The 23,040-nt window shown below is 43.8% G+C and overlaps 1 protein-coding gene across 3 annotated transcripts in view; it reads right to left on the minus strand.

Moving 5' to 3' along the window:
• Positions 1-23,040, minus strand: part of IQCA1 (IQ motif containing with AAA domain 1) — a 187,133-nt gene that overhangs the window by 57,906 nt on the left and 106,187 nt on the right. For all 3 annotated transcript variants that reach the window (XM_005902521.2, XM_070368542.1, XM_070368543.1), the window contains exons 10-11: positions 15,938-16,044; positions 15,670-15,771 (exon numbers count right to left, since the gene is read on the minus strand). In XM_005902521.2, coding sequence (XP_005902583.2) covers positions 15,670-15,771; positions 15,938-16,044 — 209 coding nt within the window. The remainder of the gene's footprint in view (positions 1-15,669; positions 15,772-15,937; positions 16,045-23,040) is intronic.

Raw genomic sequence — 23,040 nt, forward strand, 5'->3', positions numbered from 1 at the left:
CTCCTCCTGCCCCCAATCCCTCCCAGCATCAGAGTCTTTTCCAATGAGTCAACTCTTCGCATGAGGTGGCCAAAGGACTGGAGTTTCAGCTTTAGCATCATTCCTTCCAAAGAAATCCCAGGGCTGATCTCCTTCAGAATGGATTGTTGGATCTCCTTGCAGTCCAAAGGACTCTCGAGAGTCTTCTCCAACACCACAGTTCAAAAGCATCAATTCTTTGGTGCTCAGCTTTCTTCACAGTCCAACTCTCACATCCATACATGACCACTGGAAAAACCATAGCCTTGACTAGACGAACCTTTGTTGGCAAAGTAATGTCTCTGCTTTTGAATATGCTATCTAGGTTGGTCATAACTTTCCTTCCAAGGAGTAAGCGTCTTTTAATTTCGTGGCTGCAATCACCATCTGCAGTGATTCTGGAGCCCAGAAAAATAAAGTCTGACACTGTTTCCAGGGGTGGTGACTGGGAGGACCAACCCCACGTCCAAGGAGCCGTGGCTGCGCGGGTGCAGGAGGGCCTAGAGGAGCTATCCCACACTGAAGGTCAGGAAGGGCGGCAGTGAGGAGATACCCCTCATCCAAGGTAAGGAGCAATGGCTGCGCTTTGCTGGAGCAGCCGTGAAGAGATACCCAACGCCCAAGGTAAGAGAAACCCAAGTAAGATGGTAGGTGTTGCAAGAGGGCATCAGAGGGCAGACACACTGAAACCATACTCACAGAAAACTAGTCAATCTAATCACACTAGGACCACAGCCTTGTCTAACTCAGTGAAACTAAGCCATGCCCATGGGGTAACCCAAGATGGGCGGGTCATGGTGGAGAGATCTGACAGAATGTGGTCCACTGGAGAAGGGAGTGGCAAACCACTTCAGTATTCTTGCCTTGAGAACCCCATGAACAGTATGAAAAGGCAAAATGATAGGATACTGAAAGAGAAACTCCCTAGGTCAGTAGGTGCCCAATATGCTACTGGAGATAAGTGGAGAAATAACTCCAGAAAGAATGAAGGGATGGAGCCAAAGCAAAAAGAATACCCAGCTGTGGATGTGACTGGTGATAGAAGCAAGGTCTGATGCTGTAAAGATCAATATTGCATAGGAACCTGGAATGTCAGGTCCATGAATCAAGGCAAATTGGAAGTGGTCAAACAAGAGATGGCAAGAGTGAATGTTGACATTCTAGGAATCAGCGAACTAAAATGGACTGGAATGGGTGAATTTCACTCAGATGACCATTATATCTACGACTGCAGGCAGGAATCCCTCAGAAGATATGGAGTAGCTATCATGGTCAACAAAAGAGTCCGAAATGCAGTACTTGGATGCAATCTCAAAAACGACAGAATGATCTCTGTTTGTTTCCAAGGCAAGCCATTCAATATCACAGTAATCCAAGTCTATGCCCCAACCAGTAACGCTGAAGAAGCTGAAGTTGAACGGTTCTATGAAGACCTACAAGACCTTTTAGAACTAACACCCAAAAAAGATGTCCTTTTCATTATAGGGGACTGGAATGCAAAAGTAGGAAGTCAAGAAATACCTGGAGTAACAGGCAAATTTGGCCTTGGAATACGGAATGAAGCAGGGCAAAGACTAATAAGAGTTTTGCCAAGAAAATGCACTGGTCATAGCAAACACCCTCTTCCAACAACACAAGAGAAGACTCTACACATGGACATCACCAGATGGTCAACACTGAAATCAGATTGATTATATTCTTTGCAGCCAAAGATGGAGAAGCTCTATACAGTCAGCAAAAACAAGACCAGGAGCTGACTGTGGCTCAGATCATGAACTCCTTATTGCCAAATTCAGACTTAAATTGAAGAAAGTAGGGAAAACCACTAGACCATTCAGGTATGACCTAAATCAAATCCCTTATGATTATACAGTGGGAGTGAGAAATAGATTTAAGGGCCTAGATCTGATAGATAAGAGTGCCTGATGAACTATGGAATGAGGTTCGTGACATTATATAGGAGACAGGGATCAAGACCATCCCCCTGGAAAAAAAATGCAGAAAAGCAAAATGGCTGTCTGGGGAGGCCTTACAAATAGCTGTTAAAAGAAGAGAAGTGAAAAGCAAAGGATAAAAGGAAAGATATAAATAAACATCTGAATGCAGAGTTCCAAAAAATAGCAAGAAGAAATAAGAAAGCCTTCTTTAGCGATCAATGCAAAGAAATAGACGAAAACAACAGAATGGGAAAGACTAGAGATCTCTTCAAGAAAATCAGAGATATCAAAGGAACATTTCATGCAAAGATGGGCTCAATAAAGGACAGAAATGGTATGGACCTAACAGAAGCAGAATATATTAAGAAGAGATGGCAAGAATACACAGAAAAACTGTACAAAAAAGATCTTCATGACCCAGATAATCACAATGGTGTGATCACTGACCTAGAGCCAGACATCCTGGAATGTGAAGTCAAGTGGGCCTTAGAAAGCATCACTATGAACAAAGCTAGTGGAGGTGATGGAATTCCAGTTGAGCTATTTCAAATCCTGAAAGATGATGCTGTGAAAGTGCTGCACTCAATATGCCAGCAAATCTGGAAAACTCAGCAGTGGCCACAGGACTGGAAAAGGTCAGTTTTCATTCCAATCCCAAAGAAAGGCAATGCCAAAGAATGCTCAAACTACTGCACAATTGCACTCATCTCACACGCTAGTAAAGTAATGCTCAAAATTCTCCAAGCCAGGCTTCAGCAATATGTGAACCGTGAACTTCCTGATGTTCAAGCTGGTTTTAGAAGGCAGAGGAACAAAAGATCAAATTGCCAACATCTGCTGGATCATCGAAAAAGCAAGAGAGTTCCAGAAAAACATCTATTTCTGCTTTACTGACTATGCCAAAGCCTTTGACTGTGTGGATCACAAGAAACTGTGGAAAATTCTGAAAGAGATGGGAATACCAGACCACCTGATCTGCCTCTTGCGAAATGTGTATGCAGGTCAGGAAGCAACAGTTAGAACTGGACATGGAACAACAGACTGGTTCCAAATAGGAAAAGGAGGGGCTGTACATTGTCACCCTGTTTATTTAACTTATATGCAGAGTACATCATGAGAAATGCTGGACTGGAAGAAACAAGCTGGAATCAAGATTGCCGGGAGAAATATCAATAACCTCAGATATGCAGATGACACCACCCTTACAGCAGAAAGTGAAGAGGAACTCAAAAGCCTCTTGATGAAAGTGAAAGTGGAGAGTGAAAAAGTTGGCTTAAAGCTCAACATTCAGAAAATGAAGATCACGGCATCCGGTCCCATCACTTCATGGGAAATAGATGGGGAAACAGTGGAAACAGTGTCACTCATAATAATTCTCAGGAAATGTTTCCAGGTTATTGTATGCACGAATAGTTCACTCTTCTCTCAATTGTTGTTTCTAGTTTGGGGCTATTATGACCTGATTATGGTACAACAAATGCGTGTGTGTGTGCGTGTAAGCCTTCATTTATCCGGGGTAAATGCTCCTGAGTGCAATCGCTGGGTTGTATGGCAGTTGCCGTGGGCTTCCCAGGTGGTAAAGAATCCACCAGCCAACATGGGAGACACAGGAGTCCTCCTGTGCAGGTTGGATATCTGGGTCTGGAAGATCCCTGGAGAAGGAAATGGCTACCCACTCGAGTATTCTCGCCTGGAAAATTCCGTGGGCAGAGGCGGGCTACAGTCCACAGGGTTGCAAAGAGTCGGACACAACTTACCTACTGAACACACACGGTGGCATGTTAGGTTTTTTAAGAAATGCCAAATTTCGTGTGCTGATCACACCATTTTACCCTCCCACCAATCATATAAGAGTGATAATGGTTTGTCCCTGTGATGTTGCCAGTGCTTTTATTTCAGCCATCCTCATGGGTGTGGAGTGATTTCTTTGTGGTTTTAATTTGCTTTTTTCTAATGGCTCACGACAGGCATCCTTTCTGTGCTCATTTCCCCTCTGTACATCCACTTTGGTGAAATGTCAGTTCATGTCTTCTGTCCGTATTATAATCGGATTGTTTTCTTTTTTAAGTGTTGAGTTTTGAGTGTTCTTTTTATGTTCTACATACTAGATCTTCATTAGACACACGGTTTGTGAATACTTTCTCCCAATCTGTGGCTTGTCTTTTCACCCTCCTAACAGGCTCTTTCACAAACATGTTTAATTTTGATGAAATCCTAATTTTCCTTTAATGGATCTGTGCTTTCAGTGCTAATTCTAAGAAGGCTTTGCTAACCTTAGATCCAAAAGACTTTCCCCTATGTATTTTTTCCATAAATTTTTAAAAATTTTATTTATTTATTAATTGAAGGTTAATTGCTTTACAGAAGTTTGTTGTTTTCTGTCAAACTTCAACATGGATCAGCCATAGGTATACATACATCCCCTCCCTTCTGAAACTCCCTCTCATCTCCCTCCCCATCCCACCCCTCTAGGTTGATACAGAGCCCCTGTTTGAGTTTTCTGAGTCATACAGAAAATTCCCGTTGCCTATCTATTTTACATACGGCAATGCAAGTTTCCATGTTACTCTTTCCATACATCTCACCCTCTCCTCCCCTCGCCCCATGTCCATAAGTCTGTTCTCTGTGTCTGTTTCCTCCATTGCTGCCCTGCAGATAAATTCTTCGGTACCATTTTTCTAGATTCCGTATATATGCATTAGAATGCGACGTTTATCTTTCTCTTTCTGACTTACTTCACTCTGTATAATAGGTTCTAGGTTCATCCACTTCATTAGAATGGACTCAAATGTGTTCCTTTTTATGGCTAAGTAATATTCCATTGTGTTTATCCCCCTATATATTTTTAAAAGTTATAGTTTTACATTTTACATCTAAGTCCATGCTCCATTTTGAGTTAATTTTTGTACAATATGTAAGACTTAAGGTTGTTTTTCTTCTTTTTTTTAATCTGTGGATGTCCACCTGCTCCAGCACCATTTATTGAAAAGGTTATCCTCTCTGCTTGAATTACATTTGCATCTTTGTCAAAAATCAGTCAGGTTTATTTGTGCAAGCCTATACCTCAACTGTCCTGTTTCACTGATTTGTGGTTTAACCCTCTACCAACAGCAAACAGTCTTGATTATTATGGCTGTATAATGAGCCTCGAAATCACATGCATGGATTCTTTTTATTTTATTGCTCTTTTTTCAAAATCATCTTAGCTATTCTAGATTCACTGTCTTTCCATATACATTTTAAGATAATCTTATCTCTGTTTATAACTATCTTTCTGGGACTTTGATAAGAATTGGATTAATCTAGTATACTGGTGTGGAAAGAACTGACATCTTTACAACATGTGGTCTTCCAATCCATGTGCATAGTACATCTGTCTATTTAGGTCTTTGATTTCTTTCATCAGCATGGTGTTCTTTTAGCATACAAGTCCTATACATGTTTTGTTAGCTTTACACCTAGGTATTTCATTTTTGAGTGATGTTAAGCGATATATTTTTAATCCTGGTGTCTACCTGTTCATTGCTAGTAGACAGAAATATGACTAATTTTTATATGTTCCCCTTGTATCCTAAAACCTTGCTGAATGCACTTTTTTATTCCTAGGAGTTTTTAGAGTCCTTGGGATTTTCTAAATAGCTATTCATGTCATCTACAAATAAGGACTGTTTCTTTTATTTCCTTCTCTTGTCTACTGCACTGGCTAATGTCTGGCACTATATTCATGAAAGTGTACTGAGTGGACACACTGGCCTTATTCCCAGTCTTAGGGAAAAAACATTTAGTCTTTCCCTGTTAAGTAAAAAGTTAGCTGTGGGTGTTTTTGTTAATTTATCACCTTATGGAAGTTCTCTATCCCAGTTTCTCTGAGGAACTTATTATGAGTGTTAAATTGTGTCAAATGCTTTTTCTGTATCAACTGATATGATCGTGTGATTTTTTTTTCTTCTTTAGTCCATTAATATAGTTGATTCCATTACTGATTTTCAAATATTGAATGAGGCTTGCATTCTTGGAATAAACTCCATTTGGTCACGGTTTATAATTTTCTTTATTGTTTCATTCTATTTGATAATATTTTGCTAAGGAATTTTGCATCCATATTCACAAGGGATACAGGCTTACAACTTTCTTTTTTTGGTACTGTCTTTGTCTGGTTTTCATTTAAGGGTAATACTAGCTTGTTATGAAATGAGTTGGGAAGTGTTCCTTCTTCTTCTGTTTTCTGGACATGACTGTGTATAATTGGAGTTAATCTATCTTTGAACATTTGGTAGAATTCTCCAGTAAATCGTCTGGCCCCAGAGATTCTATGTGGGGGAATTGTTTTAATTACAATTCGACTTCTGTATGGTTGTAGAGCTAGTCAATTTATCTATTTCCTATCAAATGAGTTGTGGCAGTTTGTATTTTTTAGGGAAAGTGGGTCCATCTTGTGCCAAGTTGTCAAATTATGTGTGTGGAGTTGTTTATAGTATCCTTTATGAAATTATTCTTTTTATGTCTGCAGTCAGTGGTGGCAACCCTTGCTTCATTCCTGATGTTGGTAATTTGTGACTTGTTTTTTCTTTGTTAGTCTTACTAGAGGTTTGTAAATTACTGATAACTTTCAAAAAACTCAGCTCTGTTTTATTTACTTTCTATAGTTTTTCTGTTTTCAATTTCACTGATTTCTGGTCTTTATTTTCTTCTTTCTGCTCACTTTTTTTTTCCTCCTCTTTTTCTAGGTTCTGAAGGTAGGAACTTGGCTGATGAATTTGAGCTTTTTCCTCTTTTTTTCTAGTGTATCTGTTTGTACTTAGTCGCTCAGTCATGCCTGACTCTTCGTGACGCCATGGACTGTAACCTGCCAGGCTCCTCTATCCATGGGATTCTCCAGGCAAGAATACTGGCGTGGGTTGCCATTTCCTTCTCCAGGAGATCTTCCTGACCCAGGGATCAAACGCGTGTCCCTGTGTCTCTGGCATTGGTAGGTGGATTCTTTACCACTGTGAAGCCCCTATTGGTATATACTTGTCTTTATAGCAATCCAGTCATGTAATCTTTTTAGTATTTTTTTCATCCAGGAAGGGGCCCATGATGGCAAAAGTGTTGGGGGCCTAGGGTGACCAACTTGCTCAGCTGCCAGGGATTCTTTATCTACTGGCCCATCAGGGAAGCCCCTGTGTATGTGTTTAAGGCCATAAATTTCCCTCTCAGGGCTGCTTTGCTTGTATCCCAGGTGTTTTTATATCTTACATTTTTGTTACATGCTTTTATTCATCTTGTTTTTCTTTTTCTATGAATTAGAAGTGTGCTGTTTAGTTTCCTGTGCCTGGACATTTTCTTCTTACTTTCCTGTTCCTGATTTCTAGTTTGAGTCCATTGTGGTAGGGAAAGACACTCTTCTTGATTTCAACTCTTTTCAATCTATTGAGATATGTTCCATGGCACAAAATATGGTCCCCCTTGGAATATGTTCTGTGGCCACTTGAATATGCATTCTCTTTGCTGGGTGGTGCTAGTCACTCAATAGTGTCCGACTCTTTGTGTAGCCTGCCAGGCTCCTCTGTCCACAGAACTCTCCAGGCAAGAATACTGGAGTGGGTTGCCATTTCCTTCTCCAGGAGATCTTCCCAACCCAGGGACCAAACTCGGGTCTTCTGCATTCCAGGCAGATTCTTTACTATGTGAGCCAGCAGGAAAGTTGAGTAGAGTGTTCTATACATGTGAACTAGATTCTGTTTGTTGCTGGTGGTGTTGAGTTCTTCAATATCCTTGTTAATGATTTTCTGCCTAGTATTTTATCAGTTCTTGAGAATTCTGTGTTGAGTCTCCAATTGTAATTGTAGATTTTTCTGTTTTTCCTTTCGTTCTATTGGATTTTGCTTCCTATGTTTTGTGGTTCTGCTGTTTGGCATATGAACATTTAGGATTACCATGTATTTTGTGGTTTGGCTCTTTTACCACATACAAGGTTCTTCCCTGACTTTGACAATTTTCTCAGCTCTGAAATCTCCTTTACGTGACATTATAATAGCTTTCTTTTGATTGTTTGCATGGTATATATTCCCCATCCTTTTACTTATACCTGCTTATATCATAATATATCAAATGAGGTTCCTGAAGATATAGTTGGGTCATATTTTTAAATACACTTTGCTAATCTCTGCCTTTTAATTATTGTATTTACACTATTTGTATTTAATGTAATTATTGATATGTTAGGACTTCAGTCTACCATTTTATTTTTTTCTGTTATATTTTTTGTTTCTTTGTTTTTTCCTGTCATCCTGTGAGTGACTTTTTTTTTTTTTTTTTTAGAATTTCCCTTTGATGGTGTTCTTTAAGTGTATCTCTTTGGATAGTTTTCTGCAGTTGCCCTGGGTGTTACATTATATATGTATAGCTATCACAGTCTGTTCATGTCATATTTTGAGTCAAGTAGAAAAACTGTAATTCCCTTTATATCCTTTAGCTCATACCCCCATCATTTCCTAACATTTTAAAATATTTCCTCCGCATACATTGAGAACCATGTCAAACATTATTATAATTTTTACTTCAATCAAATAACATAATTTAGAAAGGGCAGAAACACCTATTCTTTTTACCTATGTTTTTGCTTACAAGTTCTTTCTTGCCTTCTGGTACTCCAGGTTTTCCTTTTTATTTAAAGAAGTTCCTTTAGAAATTCTCTGAGGGTGATTCTACTGGTGAAAAAAAATCTTAGTTTTCCTTCATCTTGATTTCCTCCTCTTCACTGTTGAAGAATATTTTTGCTGGGTATAAATTCTGGTGGCATATAAGTTCTTTCAGTGCTTGAAACGGTACTGTATCCTTTCTTCTAGTCTCAATTTCTTGTGAGCAATCCACAGGCATTTAAGGTGTTTTTCCCCATAGGTAAAGGGTCACTTTTTTTTTTCTCCCTCGATGCTTTCCAGACTTTTTCTTTGTCTTCAGTATTCAGAAGATTAATTATGACGTATCTCAGACCAGATTTCTTTGGATTTATTTTGTTTGGGGTTCACTCAGCTTCTTAAATCTGCAGGTTTATATCTCTTTATCAAATTTGGGAAGATTTCAATCATTATTTCTCAAAATGCTTTTTCAGTTTCATCCTCCTTCTCTTCTGAGATTCTGATGACGTAAATGTAAGATTTTTTTTAACAGTCCCACTGTCCCTGATTCTCTGTTTAGCTTTTGTTTTTTTTTTTCAATTGATTTTCTCTGTTGTTCTTATTGGATAATTTCTTGTCCTATCGTCCAATTCAGTGTCACCTTTATTCAGCTGCTGAGCTCAACCAATCATTTGGATACTGTACTTTTCCGTTCTAAAATATCTGTTTCTTCTTTGTATCATAAACTATTTTGTTGAGGTTTTATATATTTTTAATCTGTGTATAGTAGCTTCATAATTACTCATTGAGAGATTTTAATCATGACAACCTTAAAATGTTTGTCAGATAATTCTGACATCTCTGACATTTCAGACTTGGGATCTACTATCTATTTTCCTTCAGTTTGAGATCTTCCAGGTTCTTGTATGATGAGTGACTTTCAATGAAACCTAAACATTTTTGTATTATGCTGTGAAGTGAAGTGAAAGTCACTCAGTTGTGTCCAACTCTCTGCGACCCCATGGACTTAGTCCATGGAATTCTCTAGGCCAGAACACTGGAGTGGGTAGCCTTTCCCTTCTCCAGGGGATCTTCCCAACCCAGGGATTGAACCCAGGTCTTCCACACTGCAGACGGATCCTTTACCAACTGAGCCACCAGGGAAGCCCACTATGCTATGAGCCTCTGCATTTCTTTTCATTATTTATTAATTTACTTTTCTTTTTATTCCTATTTTTCCTTCTTGTATCCTTTTCAATTAATTTTTATTTCTCTACTTATCTTTGCTATTCCTCTTTTGCTATACATTTTAGTATCATTTAAAAAAAATTACAAAACACATCATCAGCTTATTACACTTTACCTTAGATTAGCCCTTCATGGTTCCCTGAGAAATGCAATCAAGCCACACACCCATTTACTGCTGTCTGCCCTTTCTTCTGTATGTTATTTGTGTATATGGAACAGACACACATGGCTCCTACTCTGCTTGTTTTAAAAGCCAGGTTATTCTAGGAGTCCTCAGCCTTTTACATTTGCCCCATGTTCCCGTTTCTCAGAGCTGAGAATTCCCTTTACCTCTCTGCTCTCTGTTCTCCCACCTGAGCTAACTCTCCTTCAGCCTGAAGAATAACATCCCTTTAGTGTTTTCACATTGTGGGTCCGTGGCTGACAAGTCCTCTCAGATTTTGTTTGGAAATATCTCTATTTTCAGTTTTGAAGGATATTTTCATTGGGTATGAATTCTAGATTGGTGATTATTTTTTCCCCAGTCCTTCAGGATGCCACTTCGTTCCTTCTTGCTTTCATAGTTTCTGCGGAGAGACTCCATAGTCTTTCTTATTTTTCATGACCCTGAAGGAAATGTGCTTTTTTTAAAAAAAAAAAATCCAGTAAGACTTTCCTTTGACTTTCAGCATTTGACTGACGTGTCTGGACCTCATTTTTCTTGAACCTCAGTGAAGCTCTTGAATTCGTGGCTTTGTGTATTTCGTCTGAACTGGAAAATTTAACAAACATTACTTTTTCATTTATTGCTTCTGTTCCATCCTCCTGTTTTTGGGCAATTGCACATATGTTACAACATTTGATTATGCCTCAAATCTCCCTTCTTCTCTGTTATTTATATTATTATTTTTTCTTTACTTCAGTTTGTATTTCCTACTGATTTGCCTTTGAGGTCAACCTGCATTTACTATGTCCACACTGTTGTTAAACCAGGTAGAAGACTTCTTACTTTTGGATACCATACTTTTCAGTTGTAGCATGTTCATTTGTTTCTTTAAAAAGATGATTCTAAATTTCTATCTGCCCACACTGGCCATGGCCAAAGCTGGGGGCCACACACACTCCAGGTTACTCCAGAACAGGATGAGGAAACCATGGCCAGACCACAGTGGGCCGTCTCCCCAGAGAGCACCTGCCATGGATGCTATTGCTATGGCAGTGACGTCATAATGGGGAGCCACACCCCTTCCAGGGTTGATTGACAGTCCTGTGTATCTGGAAACTTGTTTCTGCCAGGACAGACTCTTTGTCTGTCTCGTTATCTTGTGGACCTCAAATGCCTTGAACTGCACTTGGCATACAGTGCTCAATAAATACTACTGAAAGAAACAATTAGTAAAGATGATCTGTCCCTCAATATCAGCTTTTGTATCTCCAAATCACAAGAGAAGGTGGACAAAACTGTAAGCTAAGTAGATTAAACTGTACTGTGAGGTATCATTGCTGAAATAGGCTATAGCTTTCTCTCCTGTTACAAAATAAACATGAAACCACAGTAACTCACTGGGAGGTTGCTTATTGAGTATGGAATAGCAAAGAAGGTGCCTGGACGTGCTGAATTTTCACCAATGCCATGACTGTGGCATCTTAAGGCCCTGATCTAGCTGAGAGGGGTCAATCTGCATAGGATCTGGATTTGATGAATCAACTCACTCAAAAATATGTGCTGAGGACTTGCTGTGTGCCAGAAAGGTTTACAATAGTGAGCAGCAAAGACAGTCACACAGTCCTGCACTTCAGTAGATACGGGAAGGCAGATACTAACAGAAAGATCTTGTCAGTAAATATAACACGAAAACTGTGACAAAGCAGCCGGAGGCCACTGCAGCACAGTGTCCAGTGCCTGCAGAGCCACCAGGATTACTCAGAGGTCCCAGAAGGTTTCCTCGAGGAAAAAGCACTTGGACTGACCCCAGGGATGAGTAGGGGTTTAACCACACTCAGGATGAGGGTGTGGGAGCAAACACAGTTCCAGAGAGAGCAGCCTGTGGGGGGAGGGAGTGCAGCGTGTTTGACGGACAAAGAGGAAGCTCAGGGTGCTGGAGTGCAGCCAGGGAGGGAGCGGTGGGTGATGAGCCTGAAGACGGAACCCTTCCCAGGTCAAGCATGGCTTTGTAAGCCTGGCAGAAGATTGTCAGCTTTATCCTTGTGGGAACTAGGGTGTCACTGAAGGGTTTCAGTATGGAGTGCTAAGGTCATATCTGTATTTCAAGAGGGGTGCTCAGGTGGCTGTATAATCTCTGATCAAGTCACTTTCTCTGGATAAAGCTGGAATAACAGCCAAATTGTATCCCTCTGAGTCCTTTTTCTCCTTTCCGATGTTCAAGGTTGTCCCTTCCCCTTCTTCTAATGGTCTTCTTAAGGAGGGGATTTAATATAGCTAATTAAGTCTCAGCTTACGAAACAAAATCATATTTATGTCTCCCAAGGTTGCTTGGATTGGAGTTTTGAGAACTCAAAACTCTACATTTACACAATTACCATCAATCTGTTGGGGGTACCCTGAGCACATCTATTGTGTGTTCAACCAGTTTAATTCCAAGAGGGAAATTCACAGCAACCCCATCCTGGGACACTTCATGAGCTAGGCCATGGTGGAGGGCAGACTCCAGGCTTCAAGGAGTGGGAGGGGCAGCAGCGCCAGACGGATGACCAGCTGTTGGCTAAGGACAGGAAGCCGAGTCGCAGCTGGAGGGGTGCAGCCACCTCCTGTCTTCATTTTCCCTTTTGCTTGGCTTGATTGCCCCATTCAGTCATTAGAGCATCACTTTTTGAAGACAGGAAATTCATTAACAGGGTCAACCGGTGGCATAAATAGGTGCCCTCACCTATTTATGGGAGTTACATATAGAGAACCCTCATTCAGGCTATTGGCTTCCCTGGTGGTTCAGATGGCAAAGAATCTTGCAAGGCAGGAGACCTGGGTTCAATGCCTGGGTCAGGAAGATCCCCTGGAGAAGGAAATGGATACCCACTCCAGTATTTCTGCCTGGAGAATCTCGTGGACAGAGGAGCCTGGTGGGCTACAGTCCATAGTGTCATAAAGAGTGGAACACGACTGAGCGACTAAGCATGCGTTGGGCTACAATGATGGAGGCTCAGAAGAGGTGCATGAAGGACATTCAGGTGTTAATCTGAAGAGTCAGAGGTAAGCTGTAAAACTGTAAAGTGTAAAATCAACACAAAAGGCTTCAGGATAGAGTCACTGTAAAGACACCACATGTCCCCCTGGGCTGGCAAACTAATCACTAACGCAGTTGAGAGTGTGACAAACTCAGGGAGTGTGTGTGTCCCAGGGAGGGCTGATGGACCGTGGGAACTTGAGAAAGCCCACACCCCCGCCAGCTCCTCTGCCTGGAGTATCCTGGCCCCAGAGGCACAGCTGGCTCCGGACCCAAGGGAACCACGTTCACTGCACTTCTGATGCCAGTTGTATGGGGGTTTCCTCCACCAGGAAATCTTCTGCAACACCAGCTGGGGCTCCTACAATCTAACTCAATTCTGACACTGTCGACCCGGAGATATAGAGTCCCATCCCACAGGTGAAGGGTGATATCCCACAAAACTGCCCCCACCCCACTCCAAATGACAATCACAAGTCTAGACTGTCACCTGTGCTTCTGATCAACCAGCTATAAATCTACGGTTCCCACGACCCCCTCCTCGGGTTTGATGAACTTGTTAGAGTGGCTCACAGAACTCATGGAAACACACCTATCAAGTCATCAAAGGACACGATAAAGGACACAGAAGAACAACCAGATAAAGAGGTGTGTAGGGCAAGGTCTGGGAGGGTCCTGGGCACAGGAGCTTCTGTCTCTATGAAGTTGGGGTGTGGTACCCTTCTAGAAAAAGCAAGAGGATTCCAGAAAAACATCTACTTATGCTTCATTGATGAAGCCGAAGCCTTTGACTGTGTGGATCACAACAAACGGTGAAAAATTATTAAACAGATGGGAATACCAGGCCACCTTACCTACCTCCTGAGAAACCTGTATGCAGGTCAAGAAGCAACAGTTAGAACCGGATATGGAACAATGGACTGATTCCAAATTGGGAAAGGAATACGTCAAGGCTGTATATTGTTACCCTGCTTATTTAACTTCTATGTAGAGTACATCATGTGAAATGCCCGGATGGACGAAGCACAAGCTGGAATCAAGATTGCTGGGAGAAATATCAATAACCTCAGATACACAGATGACACCACTGTTATGGCAGAAAGTGAAAAAGAACTGAAGAGCCTCTTGATGGAGGTGAAATAGAAGAGTGAAAAAGTTGGCTTAAAACTCAACGCTCAAAAAACAGATCAAAAAACAGATCATGGCTATCCAGTCCCATCACTTCATGGCAAATGGATGGGGAAACAATGGAAACAGTGACAGACTTTATACTCTTGGGTTCCAAAATCACTGCAGATGGTGACTACACCATGAGATTAAAAGACGCTTGCTCCTTGGAAGGAAAGTTATGACCAACCTAGACAGTGTATTCAAAGGCAGAGACATCACTTTACTGACAAAGATCCTCCTAGTCAGAGCTCTGTTTTTTTCCAGTTGTCATGTAAGGATGTGAGAGTTGGACCTTAAAGAGGGCTGAACGTTGAAGAATTGATGCTTTTGAACTGTGGTGTTGGAGAAGACTCTTGAGAATCCCTTGGACTGCAAGGAGATCCAACCAGTCAATTCAAAGGAAATCAATCCTGAATTTTCACTGGAAGGACTGATGCTGAAGCTGAAACTCCAATACTTTGGCCACCTGACGTGAAGAGCTGACTCATTTGAAAAGACCCTGATGCTGGGTAAGATTGAAGGTGGGAGGAGAAGGGGGTGACTGAGGATGAGATGCTTGGATAGTATCACTGATTCAGTGGGCATGATTTTGAGCAAACTGCGGGAGATGGTGATGGACAGGGAAGCCTGGTGTGCTGCAGTCCAAGGGGTCGCAAAGAGTCGGACACGACCAAGCGACTGAACAACAACCCTTCCAGCATGTGGTTGTGTTCACTCACTTGGAAACTCTTCAAAGCCTGTGATTATTGGGGTTTTACAGAAACCCCCTCACACGGGCATGATCAAGTATTGACTCCATGTCCAGCTCCTCTCCCCTCTCTTGGGAATGGGGTAGATGGAACTGTGATTTCCAGGCTTCTGATCACCGCTTGGTCTTTCTGGTGGGAACAAGCCCCAACCTGGGAGCCACCCAGAAACCCACCCAGAATTGCTTCATTGTAACAAGAGAGGCTTCCAGTGCACTTATCACTTAGGAATTTACAAGGGTTCCAGGAGTTCCATGCCAGCAAGTGGGGGCAGAGACCAGTAGGAACATTTTCTATTATCTCACAGGACCCCAGTACATAACATTGAATATTGGGATCTGACTGGCCTCTAAACCACTGGTAGATGGATGAGTGGCAACTTAAAATTCAATTCATCAGATTCCCTGACTCTCCAAGAAGCTGCTCTTTGCCACTGGCCTCCTCCCCCACAGATCTTCTACAGGGTGGTGGGCATTTGAGGCACATGTCCTAGCTCCTCTGAGAGTTCTCATCCCACCTGTGGGCTTGGGTACCACGGATCCGCAGTGAGGAGGGTGGGGAGGTCACTCCCAGACTGGATTTATCCCATTTATGATCCCACAACCCTGAGGGCTACGCGCTTGGTGGACCAACGCACAGTGGACCAAGGGAAGGTCACCACAGGCAGGCACGTTTCCTGGAAAGCAGCCCAGGGCAGCCAGGATGCCTGGACCAACCCTGGCCTCTGGGGCCGGGCTCCTGGTCACAGCTCAGTTCTGCCCTCTGCCTCCCGAGCGTAAGCATCACTCACCTTTTTACCTCCTTTCTTCTTTCCTGTTCTCGCTGATAGTTCCTTCTCTCTGTTTACAGCTAGTTTCAAGTTTTTTAGTTCCTGTCTCATCAGCTCATCAACCTAGGTCAATATAAAAGATACTATGTTTTAGGTGAACTTGCCTGCTTTGTGTTTTCTTTGCAAAGCTAGAAACAGCTTAAATTCTGGGTAGGTCACGAACAGGACGTTATAAAGAAGCGCTGCAGTGGGAGACTTGACCAGGACTCCGGCGTTAAAGCCGCTTTACCTGCACTCTGATCTCTGACTCCAGCTCCTTCCGCTTGCCTTCCTTAATCAGTTCAGGGTCATAGTCCTGGGGGAAATTCCACGATTCGTCTTTATTCTTCCACAGGTCTGCACCCCAGAAGGAGAAAGAAAAAGAAAATGAATTGTTTTTCTGCATGAAGACTAACAAAGGCAGTTTCGTGAAATATAACACAAATTCAATTTTCTACCCTATGTCCTTCTTTTCCACTTTCCAAATGGAAGAACTGTGCCTGTACAACATCTGAAAAATAAAGAAGAAAACTGCTAATGTGAAAAGCTCTAATAACGAAGTATGAAACAAATGGTACCATTCTGTACCATCATAGTCATGTATGGATGTGAGAGCTGGACCACAGAGAAGGCTGAGCGCCCAAGAACTGATGCTTTCGAACTGTGGTGCTGGAGAAGGCTTTTGAGAGTCCCTTGGACTGCAAGGAGATCAAAGCAGTCAATCCTAAAGGAAATCAGTCTTGAATATTCATTGGAAATGCTGAAGCTGAAGCTCCAATCCTTTGGCCACCTGATGTGAAGAGCTGACTCATTGAAAAAGACCCTGAGAAAGAATGAAGGCAGGAGGAGAAGGGGACGACAGAGGATGAGATGGTTGGATGGCATCACTGACTCAATGGACACGAATCTAAGTAAACTCCAGGAGACAGTGAACGACAAGGGAGCCTGGTATGCTGCAGTCCATGGGGTCACAAAGAGCAGACATGACTTAGCGATTGAACAGCAACAACAATAATTATGGGGTTATGCAATTATAGGTGACTGTTTCTGTAATACGTTTTCCATTAGTTCTATTATTCACATGATTCAATGAAATGGGAGAGATTTTGTTGCTAGTTCAGCTTACCCGTGACTTACCTTGGGCCCTATTAAAAGCCAGCACTGAACACACAAATACCCATTACTCATCCCGAATTCAACAGCTGTGTTTTTGTATTACTTTTGGGATGTTTTTGAAATCATATATATTTTACATGTCCCTTTGGCCTTACCCTGGCAGTTAGGAGGATGGTTAGAGGAAATAAGGGTAATTTTGTATCACTGGAATAAATGGAAATAAAGCTGTTTTCTCAGAAGGGGAATTCCAAATGTTCACAGAGGTGCAGACACCTGGACCCTGGCCGTGGGACTGGAGGATCTCCCAGGGGAAAAAGACTTGCCAGTTGGGGAAGGGATCTCTTCCTTGAATTTGTGTTCAGACTGTGATGAAAATCTGCTGGAATCAAACCTGCAACCACCACGTAGCTGGGCCACTTTGCTGGGCGCTGGTCCCTGGGGGCACTGATGCTGCTCAACTCGGGAGGGCAGTCGAGGGCTGCGGGGATGCCCACCTCCGTCTGACAATGGCTACGACTGGGAAGAAAGGGGGCCTGTGCGGGGTCTGGACAGCAGGTGGTGAGTGATGGGGTGGAAGACTGGACAGGAGTGTGTCCCCTGATACAGCTGACCAAGTAGGGAGGGGCTGGCACTTACACTCAACACCCAGAGAACAGTCACAGCCACAGACAGAAATGCATGTCTGGGTGCACAGGGAGCCAAGCGGTCAACCCTGTAGGCAAAGGGCAGAGCTAAGTGGGCACACAGACGAGAAAGGAGGGTGGAATCTCTGGGTAAATCACAGAGGCCAGGGGTGAGCAGAAGCAGTGAAACAGGAAAGGAGAAGGGATGAGACACGGTGGGAACTGCAGATCCAGGGCGACAGAGCAACAAGGCCATGAGAGGCAGACACACAAGAATGGAAAGCCAGGCAGGGAATGGCCTGAAATCTCCGGCCGGGGGGAACCCGTCAGGGGGACCCCGCATCCTAACCACTTACCAGCTCCTGGCCCTACGTCGTCCTTTGCTTATTAACAATCTCCACCCCCAAGAGGCGAAGGGCCAGGCGGGACAGTGGCTGTGCTAAGAACACTTAAAATCACTTGTTTTTAGCAAGTGGAATTGAGGACACAGGACCACGGGGGGTGTCCTCTTACAGGGATCCGAGTCAGGACCACACAGGACACAAATGGAGGGATACGGGGAGCCCCGATTTTCCAGAAGTGTGGGTCGGTTGCACAAGTCCTGGGGGGGACACCCTGATGCTGCTCCCAGAGGCTAGCAGGGAGGTTTCTGAAAGCCGAAGAGGGTCATCACAAACTGCTGACCTCACACAGGTCTGGTGGGCCGGCTCACTTCCTGGACAGCTGGCTGGGCACAGGGGTTGGCCTGTCTGGATTTCAGGCCTGGCAAGGGCTCTCAGGCTTAGCGGTCTCCCCCCAGCTAGACCGAGGGCAGTGTGGCCTGAGCAGGGCTCCACCAATCCTTGGCCCATCATAGGAAGATGGGAAGGAGAAATCTACCAGTGATGCAAAGTTTCAGCGGCAGGTTTTTGAAAAAGATGATGTTGAACGTACCCAGATCCTTTCTAGGGTGACGACTGTGAATGTATAAGAAAAAGATAACACATCACAAAAGTGCTGAAATTTTTGTAAAATTGATGCACCCATGGGTTCTTCCCTGGCAGGGTGGCCAGGTGGGAGGTGGCCCAGTCACTGCTGAGACTCAGACAATGGGATGAGATGGGGCTGGAGGGGCTTGGGGGTGTGCCTCCTGGATGCCCGTCAGAGGTGAGGGTCAAAGGTCAAGGGGAGGGACCCTCCCTGGTGGTCCAGTGGCTAAGACTCTGCGCTCTCAATGCAGGGGGCCCAGGTTCCATCCCTGGCCAGGCAACTAGGTCTCATATGCTGCAGTTAAGAGTCTGACTGCCACGACGGAAAGAACCACACGCTGCAAGGAATATCAAAGATCTTGTGTGTCGCAACTAAGACTCAGCCAAATAATTTTTTTTTTTTTTAAAGTTCAATCAGGGCTTCCCTCATAGCTCAGTTGGTAAAGAACCTGCCTGCAATGCAGAAGACCCCAGTTCAATTCCTGGGTCAGGAAGATCCTCTGGAAAAGTGATAGGCTACCCACTCCAGTATTCTTGGGCTTCCCTGGTGGCTCAGCTGGTAAAAAATCCGCCTGCAGTGAGGGTGACCTGGGTTCGATCCCTGGGTTGGGAAGATCCCCCAGAGAAAGGAAAGGCTACTCACTCCAGTATTCTGGCCTGGAGAATTCCATGGACTGTCTCGTCCATGGGGTGGCAAAGAGTCGGACACGACTGAGTGACTTTCACTTCAAGCAGAATCACCACCCCGATGGGGGAGGTAGCCAGCCTGGGACTGCGGGGTCCCAAGGGGCAGAAGACCCAAACAAGACAGATGGGGACCAGATGCGGCAGGGATGGGCACACAAGAAATGTCTGGAAAGCTGGCTCTGAAGAGTCGTCATTTTGAATAGTCATTCCCATGGAGAGTGTCAGCAAGAGACAGCTATCCTGCTCATGAGTGTCAGGGCAAGAACGCATTGACTACATGGTCTATCCCACTCCTTTGATGTGAAAAAATGTCTTAAGTCATAAATATCTGAGAGTTTCTTCTTTGGCCTGAACCCCGTGGAAGGGGGATTTTGCAGAGCTTGTGAGGTGTGAGTACATGAAGGGCGGTTAATTCATGGGCCTGAAGGGAACTGCTCCATCTCTGTGCATTTTCTGAAATCTACATAAGCTTACACTGAAGGGAACTCTGAAATGTAGGAATAATATGGGTTTAAATTCTTTTTTATGGGTTTAAAATGGTAAGTTTTACCCCTTGAAAATATAACTGCGCTAAAATGTTCTATTCGTCAACAATATCAACAATACCGGGATTTTTGTGCTGGCTCAGTGGCAGAGTCCACCTGCCAAGTTCAGTTCAGTTCAGTTGCTCAGTCGTGTCTGACTCTTTGCAATCCCGTGGATGCCAGGCTTCCTTGTCCATTACCAACTCCCAAAGCTTGCTCAGACTCATGTCCATTGAGTCAGTATGCCATTCAACCATCTCAGCCTGCCAAGTAGGAGACGTGGGTTTGATCCCTGGGTCTGGAAGATCCCCTGGAGAAGGACATGGCAACCCACACTAGTCTTCTTGCCTGGGAAATCCTATGAGCTGAGGAGCCTGGCGGGCTGCAGTCCATGGGGTCGCAAGGAGTCAGACATATCGACTAAAAAGCAACAACACTCAGCAATAACAGTAACAACTCTCTTCTAACAGATGACGACTGAATCTTGGTTGATAATTAAATCTTTGCAAGCAAAACCCACCTGCTTCATTAAGGTCTTTTAGAGCAAAACCCCTTTGTTATTCAAAGGAAGCTGCTTTGCTTTTTCAGGGGATAGATAAGACAGGAAGTAATGCATTTAATAGTGAAAGGAACACACAATATTCAACAGAAAGGAAAGCAAGATACGATTCTTCGTGTGAAGCAGTGGCACCCCGTGACATCCGCACTCGGGCTGTGCCTCCGATTTACAGATAAAGCACTTCCGAGCAGCCTTCGTGGGTTTTACTAGAGATGACGTAAATGGACCTAGTTTTCCACTGAAACGTTGTTTTTCTCATGACACTTTTGCACAGGGCACGATCCCTTCAAGAATTTCATGGACATTTATAAATGCAGGAAGCTATCCATGCTCTCAAAGGGAAACAACTGACCCCTCTTTCCTGTAGCAGAGAACGAGTTTTTAATCTGAGAGTGGGAGAAGCCAGGGCCGGGGCAGTTTTCATCGGCTCAGAAGTGGACCGAGGAGGGGGCTTAGTATCAGTGATTAAAATGCTAATGCTTCCTTTGAGAAGGAAAGCCTTTGATTTTTATGAAAAGGAATCTCAGATGAAGACACTGAATTTCTGTAAGTTACCGAAGACATGTCAGATAACTCATCAAACACCCCAACAGCCAACGAGGAAAATCATGTTTCATGTCTCCTGCTCCCGAGCAGCTGGCAGTTTTCTTAGCCTTGATGGAATTACAGGGTAATTACACACAAGGTGTGGGTTGTTTCAAGAGCTTTGCTGTGTGGGTCTGTGGGCTTCCCATAGGAATGTTAGATGTCCCCCAAATTAATTTTTATCAAAATAATGCAGTACCTTAAAGCCAGAGAGTATTAAAAAGATCATAATTAAAAAAAAAAAACTCTGCCTTCCAGTTACACCATCCAAGGGCATTTATTCCTACATTCATTTGTTCATTTAAAATGCATTGGCTAGATTCAGATTTATCCATAAACCTGATTTATTCATAATTTATGAAATTCATGCCCTGTCCCTGGTGGCTCAGACAGGAAAGAATCTGCCTGCAGTGCAGGAGACCTGGGTTCGATCTCTGGGTCAGGAAGACCCCCTGGAGACAGAAATGGCTACCCACTCCAGTATTCTTGCCTGGGAAATCCCATGGGCAGAGGAGCCTGGTGGGCTGCAGTCTATGGGGTCGCAAAGAGTCACACATGACTGAGTGACTGACAAAGCTGCCTGGTTCTCACAGACCTGTTGCCCTGCTGTGGGGAGATGGGAACACACCCCTGGAAGTCAGGTGGAGGCAAATATTGCGGCTCTGGGGCGGGCATAGGTGAGGCGGGAGACTGTCATCCCACCTGGGTCTCAGGGGAGGCCTGAAGGGACAAGCATTCCAGGCAAAGGGAACAGAAGGCACGACAGCCTGGATGTGTGAGTGTGAGCAGCTTGTGGGAGGAAGAGCACGCGGCCCACAGGAGGAGGATGTGAAGGTCCGGCTTCACGTGGGCTCTTTCGGCTGTTATCCAGAAAGATAACATCTAGATAATACGCTTACATTGCTTTTTCTTCTTAAGTCCCAGCCTTTTCTTCCAAAAATGTATTTTAAAGGTTTTACTGGAGTATAGTTGTTTTACAATGCTGTGTTAGTTGCTACTGTACAACAAAGTGAATCAGCCGTGCCTATTCATACATCCCCTCGTTTTCGGATTTCCTTCTCATTCACATCACCACAGAGCACTGAGCAGAGTTCCCTGCGATATACAGTATGTTTTCATTAGTTATATATTTCGTACATACAGTACACTCTCATCAGTTATCTATTTCATGCATACGGCACATTATCACCAGTCACCTATTTCATACATACGGCGTGTTCTCATGAGTTACCTATTTCATACATATGGCGCATTCTCATGAGTTACCTATTTCATACATATGGCGCATTCTCATGAGTTGTCTACTTTATACACAGTATCAGTTGTGTAGATATGTGGATCCCAATCTGCTTCTTGACTCATCAAGTTTAGATACAAGCTCCCGACTCCCTGTGAAGGTAGAGGAGGATTTTGCTCTCTCCCACTTTTCTTTCTTCATCCAAGCAGTTACAATCAGAGGTGAAGGGAGCCAGGCTTTCCAAGTCTTGAGCGTGTGCTGACTTAAAAGACAGTCACAACCTCAAAGTTGAGAGTTATGTTTTTACTCAGTGGGACTTTCTGGGACTTCAAGCCCAGGAGACAGCATCTCCAGTAGCCCTGAGAGACTGCTCTGAGGAGTGGGGTGGGGTAGAGTCAGGTTACATAGAAGTCTTCCAACAAAGGGCAGGTAGTCTGAACGTTAAAAGCATTTTTGTGAATTAAAGAAAGCCAGATATCTCGAGTTAAGGAACTTAGCACTGTTCTGTGTACAGGAACATGCAAGAGCCTGGGCTCGCTGAGCTCTTTCCTCCACATGCCTCTCAGCTCTCTGGGGCCAGTATCCCGCGTGTTTCACATCCAGAGTTCCGTGGTGCTCATCATAGGGAGTGGCTGCAGCCTCATGGCTGCCAAACCAAGCAGGTACTGTTCTCCTTCCTGAATGCCCTTAGGGCTCAGAAGATCACACCTGGAGGGCTGGAATCGCCGATGGCTATGACACCCGTGTTCACTGATGTGGCAGGAATACTCCATTTCTCAAGTGTAAGACACTACTGAGATGCACCCAGCACCCGAGACATCCCTCCACACTGGCAGCCACTCTCAGGACCCCCTGGAGGCTGGGCTCCAACACAGTGAGTGAGTAACAGGAGAATGAAGGACTGACAGGCAGGAAGCCCCAAGGACAGCCAGCAGAGAACCAGAAGTGGGGGTTCTTTAGAAGAAAATGAGCTGACAGTTCAAAGGCTGGGAAAGTATCTTGAAGTCTGGTGATACATACGCAGAATACGAGACAAGAGAGGGTGTGTGCAGAC

Source organism: Bos mutus, chromosome 3 (genome assembly GCF_027580195.1).
Source record: "Bos mutus isolate GX-2022 chromosome 3, NWIPB_WYAK_1.1, whole genome shotgun sequence".
NCBI lineage: Eukaryota > Metazoa > Chordata > Mammalia > Artiodactyla > Bovidae > Bos > Bos mutus.